General features: G+C 38.7%; 1 protein-coding gene and 1 non-coding gene across 2 annotated transcripts; both read right to left on the minus strand.

Moving 5' to 3' along the window:
- Positions 1–841: 841 nt before the first annotated feature.
- Positions 842–5119, minus strand: LOC115218524 (serine-rich adhesin for platelets-like). The gene is made up of 3 exons (XM_029788390.2): positions 4893–5119; positions 3900–4760; positions 842–966 (listed from the first exon to the last, which is right to left on the minus strand). Exons 2-3 carry the CDS (start codon positions 4420–4422, stop codon positions 911–913), a joined length of 579 nt encoding a protein of 192 aa, XP_029644250.1. The 5' UTR covers positions 4423–4760; positions 4893–5119; the 3' UTR covers positions 842–910.
- A 673-nt stretch (positions 5120–5792) lies between these two features.
- Positions 5793–5911, minus strand: LOC115218694. The gene has a single exon (XR_003882250.1). It is a non-coding gene; the product is annotated as a 5S ribosomal RNA (ribosomal RNA).
- Between the last annotated feature and the right edge of the window lie 5793 nt (positions 5912–11704).

Here is an 11704-nt window from a genome sequence, read left to right on the forward strand (position 1 = left end):
CCATATAACAGTTAAGATCAATACACAAAAACTGCTCAACGAGTCCAAACTATTCTACGGTCATGGATGGCTGTGTTTAGCATAGATGTTTGTGTCTTTCTGTGTGTTTGTGTTTCTGCTTGTGTGTGTAGAACTGTGCGTGTGTGTAAATCAGTCGATTTTTTGAACGACAGTATATCACAACGGATGTTTAGATAAATATAAAAAGGGCCAGGGGTAGAGAGAGAGAGAGAGAGAGAGAGAGAGAGAGAGAGAGAGAGAGAAGGAATGCGTGGAAAGGTGAGAGTGAGAAAATGCACGCCTGATTTTCTTACGAATGTGGGGTTTTTGTGAATGCATAGTAGTAAATATATATGCAAAAATTATATGTGGATAGATGTATATATATATATATATATATATATATATATATTATATATATATACATTTATATATATATAATGTATATATATTATATATATATATGTATGTATGTATATGTATATATATGTATATATATATGTATACATATATATATGTATATATGTATATATAATAATGCGTGTATGTACATATATCATAGAGATATATATAGATACGTATATTAAATAAATATATATATATAATACATACATACATATATATATATACATACCTAGATGTATATATATATATTTATATATATATATAATTAATATAAATATAAAAGAACGATATTATTTCTATAAATAATAACGTTAGTGTCCGCGAGCATATAGCCCTATGCCTATACGGCTGTATGCTGGCAGCCACTCACGTTATTACTTTTAGAAATAATATCATTCTTATATATATATATATATATATATATATATATATATATATATATAATATATATATATATATATATATATATATATATATATATATATATATATACAAATATTACATCTTACAAACGGCCAGCAAAATCAGGATCCAAACAAGGCGAGTTAAGGCCACGTTTACCTGCAAAAACAAAGTGAAAAATGAATATCAGTGGAAATATTATTGCCCTCGATATTTGCAAACGTTTAATATTTGTATACATTAAAATTTGTCTGCTTATAAGGCAGTGATCTGGCAGAATCGTTACTGCGCCGGGTAAAATACTTAGCGGTAGTTCATCCGTCTTAACGTTCTGAGTTCAAATCCCTCCGAGGCTGACTTTGCCTTTCATCCTTTCGGGATCAATGAAATAATTACCAGTTGATCACCGTGGTCGATGTAATCGGCTTTACCCCTCCCCTGAAATTGCTGGCCTCGTGCCAAATTTTGAAGCCAATATTTATCTGCTTGTAATATTGTTTGATAAAAAAAAAATATTTGTCAACCGTCATATTGATAAAAACATTTACCTGTTAGCAATATCGTGGATGAAAATATTTATTTACATAAACTTATTGATGAAAATATTGCTGATTAAGTTATTCTTCGACATTTGATATGTATTAGTGAATATTTATTTATAAGTAATATTTTTCATAAAAAACATTTTCATGTAAAATTGTTGTTGAAAATATTTCTGAATATTCAAATTTGCTCACAGCAATTTACGTAGGTACGTAATATAAAATATCGTTCATAGACATATTTCTCAATACACATTGTTTTCCATAAAATATTTACTTACATAAATTATTAACAGAAATGCTTATTGTTGTGTCTGTTGTGTCAGTATTTTTAATACAAATGTTCATCACTAAATAATAAAATTCTCATGCGTAAAGGACGAAAGGGCCTCGGCGGAATTTGAACGCAGAACGTAAAGACGGACGAAATTCTTCTAATCGTTTCGCTTGGTCAGCTAATGAACCAACCAGCTCGCCGACCTACCACAACGAAATATAGACTTCAAATTTCGGCTCAAGGCCAGCAATGGATAAGTCGATTACATCGACCTTAGTGTCCAACTGGTATTTATTTCTATCGACCCAGAATGTACGAAAAGCAAAGCCAGCGTTTGAACTCAGAACGTAAAGGCAGACAAAATGCCACTAAGCATTTTGGCCAGCATACTAACAATTCTACCTACTCACCGCCCTACCGCAGCGAAGTATTGATGATAAATATATTTACTTTCATGCAATACTGTTAACAAAATATTCATCAATATTTACTGATAAAAATGTTTATCCTGGTTATTTCAATATGTTCTTATCTACAGATAATATTATTCTTGCTCTACGTGTACACTATATTGGCAATTAATTATACGTTTTAATAATTTTTCGTGTCATTGCATTCAATATATTAGCCGCCACTTAAATATATATTCTTCCTGCATCTCCAATACATTGCAGCCAAATCTCCAACTAATACCACAATACCGTTTCTCGCGAACGGAACTCAGTATTGAATACCTTAAACAGTGTAGACCTAGACACGCTTTTCCTTTATCAATGTCGTCTAACTTCATACAGAGATCATATACTGCCACAGAGTATTAGATACCCACTACTGTTCTATGCTATGGCGTAATCTATGAATGCCTCACTAAAATGCTACCGAAACAGCTGTAGTGAATTTTAACGCTTCCACACACACACACACACACACACACACACACACACACACACACACACACACACACACACACACAAACACGCACATACAAACACGCACATACATAAGGATCTCCCGTCGTTAAACGACGCATGGGCGTTAGGCAATTTATTACCGAACAACCACACGGATGATTTGCTTATAGCGATCAAATGTTTGTGTTGCACATAAGCCCACTCCCTCCATCAATTCAACATTATCTGTACAGGTGCACCATGTGCCACATGTCAGATGACGAAATGATCTCAGAACAACTGCTACTTTTACCAATCCATGAGACACCATAAAACAGTGGTTATATGTCACTGACCTACAAAGTCTCCAATATTACGATTTTAGTCTTTAAATTCAAAATCTCTTAGGTATTCGACTTATATTTAGGTACTATTTTCGTTTTAGAGCTTAAAGAATTTTGTTTTGGTATATTGGTTCTAGAGATATAAGCAATATGATGTTTCATGTAATTGCCAGCGAGATTTTGTGTCTTGGTTAGGGTTTCTACACTTGCGTAGAGAGAGAGAGAGAGAGAGAGAGAGAGAGAGAGAGAGAGAGAGAGAGAGAGAGAGAGAGAGAGAGAGAGAGAGAGAGAGAGAGATGTTGCCATAATCTATGATTGCTCTTGTTCATTCCAAAACCTTGTCTGACCTAACGAGGTCTGTAATAACAGGAGTTACAACCATGACAGTCCCGTCTTTTTGTGGATACCTAATAGTTGTGGATACCTAATAGTTTTTTCGCTTAATTGCTTAGCCAGAAACTGGATAGCAATCTCTATTAACACCTTTCAGTGCCTCACTAAATGTTCCAGGGATCAGGACCCTGGCACAAATATTTGTAACAAAGTAAACCCTCGTAAACACGTCTAAGGTCCCATTTGTGATAATTACACCAGGCTCCAGAATAAGTCTATCCCCCCCCCCACACACACACACATACGCACCTATCAAGATGGTAGACTGTGACTTTTGGCAGATTTGGCTTCTATTTATATTGGCCGAACGACAGCTTAGGAACTTTGTCGTTGACTTGTGATTTATATTACCGCTAACATTTTTGTTTTTATTGTACCATATATATATTTCTTTATTACCTACAAGGGGCTAAACACTCAGGGGACAAACAAGGACAGACAAACGGATTAAGTCGATTAAATCGACCCCAGTGCGTAACTGGTACTTAATTTATCGACCCCGAAAGGATGAAAGGCAAAGTCGACCTCGGTGGAATTTGAACTCAGAACGTAACGGCAGACGAAATACGGTAACGCATTTCGCCCGGCGTACTAACGTTTCTGCCAGCTCGCCACCCTTATTGTACCATTATATAAACACACTTACAGCTTGGTGCAGCATTTCCGCTGCCTGTGCCTTGAGTGAAATCCTTGGTCATTCCTGTTTTACCTATCTGAGCACTGGTTGAGACGTCGTAGTCTGTTTGTTCGTTTGACACTGATTGAAAGTCAGTCGAAAACATGGTCACTGTTTCCGTTGAAACTTCACTGCTGTTGCTTACCGTCGTTTCTTCGGTGTTCTGGTCTTGGGTAAAATATGAGCTGTTTTCGTTGTTGGTTGACGTGAAGAGGGGACTCGCAGTTGAGCTTCCGTTGTTTGAACTGAAACTTGATTCTGAAATCGGTGAACTTCTTGCAGTAACGGTACCAGATATTACGTCTGTGATTCCGGCAGATTTTGTTGTGTCTGATGTATTTGATAAGTGTGTGGTTGATTCTGCTCTGGCGTTTACATTTGTAGATAAACTATTTGATGATGACCGTTGATTAATTGTTGTCATTGAGAACGAAATGTCAGAGGCAGCTGAAGTCTGTTTATTGTTTGTTGTAGAGGCTGAACTGTGATCCATCAAAGTTGACTTTTCACTCGTCGCTGATGTCTTTGCATTTCCTGTTGCATAGGTGACGCCACTTGCACCTGTTGTTTCTCCTCGTGTCACGGCTGTTGAATCCAAAAGAGTGCTTATCAACGTCGATTTCCCGCTTGCTGAGATCTTTGTACTTCCTGTCGAATACGCATCACTACTTCCGCTGCTTTTTGCGGATGTTGAATCTGAAATGGTACTCGTCAAGGTTGATTTCCCGCCTGTTGCCGAGATCTTTGTACTTCCGGTCGAAGAAATCTGATTGCCACCTGTCGTTGTTTCTTTACTTGTTGTTGCTGCTGCTGCTGTTGTTGTTGTTGCTGTTAGTGCTGGTAGTCCGGCTGCTTTTATTGCTGCTGCTGCTGCTGTTGTTGCTGCTGCTGTTGTTGTTGCTGCTGCTGCTGTTGTTGCTGCTGCTTTTGTTGCTGCTGCTGCTGTTGCCGCTGTTGCTGTTGCTGCTGCTGTTGTTGCTGCTGCTGCTGTTGTTGTTACTGCTGCTTTTGCTGCTGCTTTTGCTGCTGCTGCTGCATTTGTTGCTGCTGTTGTTTTTGCTGCTGCTGTTGTTGCTGTTGTTGCTGCTGCTTTTGTTGCTGCTGCTGTTTTTGCTGCTGCTGTTGTTGTTGCTGCAGAAATCTTTCCAAATATGCAAATAAGGGTTGTAACCAACACAAGGGTCACTGAAAGAAATTAGAAAATAAGAAATAAAGATTAAAATTAAAATTTTAAACATGTATTACATGTGTTACCATTATTATTATTGTTGATGTTGTTGTTGTTAGGCGGCGAGCTGGCAGAAACGTTAGCACGTCGGGCGAAATGCTTGCTACGTTCTGAGTTCAAATTCCGCCGAGGTCGACTTTGCCTTTCATCCATTCTGGGTCGATAAATTAAGTACCAGTTACGCACTGGGGTCGATATAATCGACTTGTATTTTAAATTTTGACTGCTGTATTCCAAAATGCAGTCTCTCTCTTTACTCTTTTACTTGTTTCAGTCATTTGACTGCGGCCATGCTGGAGCACCGCCTCTAGTCGAGCAAATCTTTGCGAGCCTAGTACTTATTCTATTGGACTCTTTTGGCGAACTGCTAAGTTACGGGGACGTAAACAGACCAGTATCGGTTGTCAAGCAATGTTGGAGGGGGGACAAACACAGACACACAAACATATACATACACACATACAAATATATACATACATATGTATGATGAGCTTCTTTCAGTTTCCGTCTACCAAATCCACTCACAAGGCTTTTGTCGGCCCGAGGTGTCACGCAGTGGGACTGAACCAAGAACAATGGGGTTGGTAAGCAAGCTACTTACCACACAGCCGCTCCTGCGCCTAAGGATAGAAAGACGTTTACAGCACCTAGGTTTCCCAAGCGGTCACCCATCTAAGTACTAACTAGGCTCGACTTTGCTTAACTTCGGTGATCGGACGAGAAGCGGTGTTTTCAAAGTGATATGGTTATAAAGTCATCAATCTTATTTTTATTTATTAAATTTTTTTTGTTCTATCAAGTCTTCCTTGTTACTTTAACATCCCGTTGAGAATATTATAATTAAGTCTTACTTTTTTTATTGTTGTTTTTTTTTTTTTTCATGTAACACCTTTTTAAATATTAACCCTTTTACAGCGGAAATCAGATACATCCACTCAAAATTTCACTGCTCTTAACTGCGGAAAGCAAGAACATCCTTCCTGATGAAGTCTACCTTCGACGTTTTGCCTTCACCGGCCAATTTAGTCCGACTAATGAATGTAGGTGCGGAGAGAAAGCGACAGTGAGACATGTTCTGTCAAACAACAGGCTAGAACTAGATAGATATACATGGCGTCACAATCAAGTCTTCGGTGTCATAAGCGCAGCACTCAAGGAGAAGATCGAGGGATATAATAAGGGAGAGTTCCTAAAAGTGGAAAAGCGCGGAAGGATATACTTCCAGAGGGATGGAAAAGGACATAAGACCAGGCCCCCAAACAAAAGTATAGGAGGCAGACGAAAGATGGAAGGGATGCAGGGAGCTGGCCACGGATCTGGAAAGACTGTTAATATTTCCACTCATAAAAACAAGAAAAAGACCGGACTTAATCCTATGGAACACAGAAAGAAAAATTGGTGTAATGGGAAAAGAACATCGCTGATGCAGAGCAACGGAAGGAGAAGAGGTATGAGAGATTAATTGGAGAGTAAGGGGAACAGGGGTGGACTGTCGTAATGGCGGCTAGAGGCTTTCTTGGAATGAAAATGGTGATGTTATTTAAAAGAAGGTTTGCATTTTCGAACTCAGAGCTGAGAAAAGTAATAAGGAGGATACAGGAGGCAGTCGAAAAAGCCAGCTTCCATATATGGCTGAAACGAGAAGACCCGAAATGGCTCGGAAGCCATATCATGCCGACTGGGAAATAGCGTCGTTAGGCGAGACTGGCTGAGCCAAGGGAGCGATCTCGTTCATTGCGCGCTCTCCTCCCCGCTAGTTCGAAGGTTTGTACCACAAGACAGCTAGTCGGCTCTGGCTGCTGGAACTGAAACTAACACGACGCTGTTGGAAGGTAGGTTTAGAGAGGGCGCGGGCCTAAACTACGTGTCCTTCTCCTCCATTGGTCAGTTGAAGCTTAGATAGTGTCACGTGACAGTTAGCTGGTGCTGACTGCTGGAGCCTACCGGTGAGTATTTAAAAGGAAATTTGGCAGGATGGTCATTCGCTCTCTGCCATTTGTTGATGCTGCATCAGAGAAACCAAAGAACAAAATGTCAAAAAAAAAAACAAAGGAGAAAGGAAAAACCCACTCAACACCAGAGCTGAAGGGACCTCCGAAAGCAAGGGAGGGGCACCATATCGAAAACGGTAGAGGAGTAGGGGCCGAAAACAGACGTGGTTCCTCCTGATGATGTCTTTGGCCACTGGATCCTATAAAGGAGATGTTGAGGTAGCGAACCACGAAACGTGGTTGGAATTCATAGCAATCTATTTTTTGTTGAGGAATATCATGTTTGAAGCTACCTTTTGAGGAGATCTGTCAAGTTTATTGAGGCAACGGGACCAGCAGAAAATACCAATTCTATTTTTGTTGGATATTTATCATCCTTGCCGGAATAATCATGAAATTTAATTTCGCAGTTAAAGGGTTAACATAATGCATCTTTAATATTCCCTCCTGACTTGCGTGTTATATTCCGTCTAGTTCTCGATTCCTAATTATTTGTAAACCTGTATTTGGTCTAATCCTTTTATCTGTATGCCATCATTATATGATATTAGTAATCCTAATTAATTTTTCTCTCTTTCAGGTTGCCTTGACGCAGTTTCCTAATCCGAATCTCACATCATTTCCTCCAGTAAATCCGCGTATTGACATTCTCATTTCGTACTTCGACAAATGACTATTGATTATCCTTTCATAACGTTTGCAACCGATTCCAGTCTACTTGAACACACAAATTACTGGTATTAGAGCGCCAGACAGTAAAACGAGTAGGAAGAGGATGTTATCTTGAAAAGTCCCTCTTCTAACTGTGAGTTAGCATTTATAATTCTCTCTTTTGTTTGCCATGAGGCCTTTGATATACCAGCTGCTTATTGTTAAGGCTACTTTCCTCATGGCTAATGTTCCCAGAATCTACTCGTAGTGACCATAGTCATTGGATATCTGTGAGTGAATCATGTCTTACTTAAACACCTATTTCTCCTCCTATAAATTTATGCCACATCCCCTGTCTGGTATTTAATGCTTGACAAATGACCCTAATTCCTGTTGGCATAGCCAGTTGTTATTGTTTAACCCGTGGTCATCTTTGATCGAGTAAACCTATGATGAAAAGCATTAACATAACATTACCCTGAATACATTATTCTGAGTAATATACATATTAGGGTGTGGTGTGATTTAAATTTTGCTATTATATCTAGCAAGTTAAGCCATCACATAAAAATTGCCCGACTGGAATCGATTCCAACATATATATATTATTGGTGTGGAAGCGCAATGGCCCAGCGGTTAGGGCAGCGGACTCGCGGTCGTAGGATCGTAGTTACGATTCCCAGACCGGGCTTTGTGAGTGTTTATTGAGTGTAAAAACACCTAAAGCTCCATGAAGCTCTAGCAAGGGCTGGTGGCGAACCCTGCAGTACTTTTTCACCACAACTTTCTCTCACTCTTTCTTCCTGTTTCTGCTGTACCTGTATTTCAAAGGGGCCAACCTTGTCACACTGTGTGTCACGCTGAATCTCCCCGAGAACTACGTTAAAGGTGTACGTGTCTGCGGAGTTCTCAGCCAGTGGCACGTTAATTTCACAGGCAGACTGTTCCGTCGATCAGATCAACTGGAAACCTCGTCGTCGTAAACGACGGAGAGCCACGATGATATTGGTATTATATTTATCGATACGAAACGGATGAAAAAAAAATAAATAAATCGGCTGGAGCAGAATTGAACTCGGTTTATTTAAAGACGAAACTAAGCGCCTCCTTGAAGCCGACACTCTCGAATTTCTGCCAGCTGATCAGCCAACACAGGGAAGTAATATTGATTAAAATATTGCTGATATTCCGTTGACAATAGAGGTGGAATCTCACGTACGGGGTATTGGTAGGGACAAACTTGATCGATGACACGTACTTTCACACATGCACGCATGCGCATTCATTCACACACGCGTACGCACGCGCAATATTTATTATTTTACTTGTGTCGGTCTTTGGATCGCGGCGATGTATGGGACACCATCTTAAAAATCATGTTATTATCAGTTTTCGTTTCTGTTTTGGGATTTATTCCATATTAGCAATTTATTGAACCGCGAAACGAGAAGCAAAATGGCTTCTAGACCCTAAACACAAACATAAATCTTGACACAAACACGCTAACATGGGGCAAGGACAACAACCTTATCCCTAAATACTGATCTGAATTAAAGGTTGTTTCAATGATATAGTCTGAGATACGTCATGTCTGAAGATCAAGAGCATCTCGGCTATGCCTGTGCGAATGAATTGATATTGGACTGAAGAGTGATACCAACACCACCAACACCTCCAACAACAACAATAACAACAACCACATCTCTAATTAACCGCATTAATTAAGACTTCTGTCATTAAAAAAATGTAGAGAAGTGTAGACGCAAAAGTAGCCAAGCGAATATGGTTATATCAATCAGATATCGTTCAACATCGTTGGCCACAATGCGCCTCCATTATCCCCTTGACTGCGCCTTTCTTATCCATCTGTACCCGAATCTTTTTTGCTATGTCATCTTCATATCATCTAGAGTCAATCCAAGTGGCCTCTTCCGATCCCTTGGATATTACTCGACAACTGCACAGATCCACACGTTGTATACGAGCCTTCCCTCATATCCTGCCCAGGGGTATTTGTGTTGTAGGTATTCTACAATCACAATTTTCACTCTAATCGTTTTCGAATTACTTTGGATAAGCATTCATTATAATACTTCTGGCATAGATCTTTTCCGTGGCTCTCTGTGTCATAACCAATCGCTGTTCTTCGTTCTCCGTGGTCACTTGTGTCTAAGAATGCTATTGCAAAGATTGGAGAGCAGGCCCTTGTCTATCAGTACTTCAAACACATTCTTCATCCAGGTAAACGCCTGCTCTTCTCCGCGTGAGATTTCAACGTTCGTATTTCGGCAAATATTTCCTGTGTATCCGACATACGCACCAACAAATATTTCGTTTACAGATTTTTCAGAAGAATCTCCAACACCCGTTCAGAACCGTTGTTTTTGAGAGGTGTCTAATACTGAGGAGGCAATAAATAGTTCTGAAACGTCCCTTAACGTAAGTGTGATGGTTATACACATCGCATAAAAGAAATTATCACGAAAAGCCTTTCTCATTTTCGACTCTACAAAGAAACATGAAAGGAATAAATGCATACATTTATCTATCTATCTATCTATTATCTATCTATCTATCTATCTATCTATCTATCTATCTATCTATCTATCTGTCTGTCTGTCTGTCTGTCTGTCTGTCTGTCTGTCTGTCTATCTATCTATCTATCTATCTATCTATCTATATCTATCTATCTATCTCTATCTATCTATCTATCTATCTATCTATCTATCTATCTGTCTGTCTGTCTGTCTATCTATCTATCTATCTATCTATCTATCTATCTATCTATCTATCTGTCTGTCTGTCTGTCTGTCTATCTATCTATCTATCTATCTATCTATCTATCTATCTGTCTGTCTGTCTGTCTATCTATCTATCTATCTCTATCTATCTATCTATCTATCTATCTTCTATCTATCTATCTGTCTGTCTGTCTGTCTGTCTGTCTGTCTGTCGTCTATCTATCTATCTCTATCTATCTATCTATCTATCTGTCTGTTTATCTATCTATCTATCTATCTATCTATCTATCTATCTATTATCTATCTATCTATATATCTATCTATCTATCTATCTATCTGTCTGTCTGTCTGTCTATCTATCTATCTATCTATCTATCTATCTATCTATCTATCTATCTGTCTGTCTGTCTGTCTGTCTATCTATCTATCTATCTATCTATCTATCTATCTGTCTGTCTGTCTGTCTATCTATCTATCTATCTATCTATCTATTATCTATCTATCTATCTATCTATCTATCTGTCTGTTTATCTATCTATCTATCTATCTATCTATCTGTCTGTCTGTCTGTCTGTCGTCTGTCTGTCTGTCTGTCTATCTATATGTATATATATGTATGTATATATAGATACATATATGTCTGTACAAGCACTTAAACATATATATTGATACACACACACAAGAGCACACACACACACACGCACACACACACACATATCTATATATATATATTTAGTCGAACACATTGACCCCAGGACTTATCTTTTAAGCCTAATACTTATTCTATCGATCTCTTTTTTTGCCAAACCACCAGGTTTTGGGGACAAAAACATACCGACACCGGTTGTCAAGTGGTGATGGGGGGCTTCAAACAGAGACACAAAGACACACACACACATAACATGTATATATATATATATATATATATATATATATATATATATATATATATATATATATATATATCAATTCCGTCTACCAAATCCATTCACAAGGCTTGGTCGACCCAAGGCTATTGTAAAATACACGTTGCCCAAGGTACCATGCAGTAGGATTGAACCCGGAACCGGAACCGTGGCTGAGTGATAGAAAGCATGCTTCTTATCACTCAGCCACGCCTGTGCCTACATAGCTATGTATATGTATGTGTCTGTGTGTGTATAT

This window comes from Octopus sinensis, linkage group LG13 (genome assembly GCF_006345805.1).
Source record: "Octopus sinensis linkage group LG13, ASM634580v1, whole genome shotgun sequence".
NCBI lineage: Eukaryota > Metazoa > Mollusca > Cephalopoda > Octopoda > Octopodidae > Octopus > Octopus sinensis.

Coding starts and splice junctions, on each gene's coding strand:
- LOC115218524 (XM_029788390.2), bottom strand. CDS start 4,422: ATGGATCACAGTTCAGCCTCTACAACAAACAATAAACAGACTTCAGCT. Junction 967..3,899: donor CGGAAATGCTGCACCAAGCT/GTAAGTGTGTTT, acceptor TTGTTTTTGCAG/GTAAACGTGGCCTTAACTCG.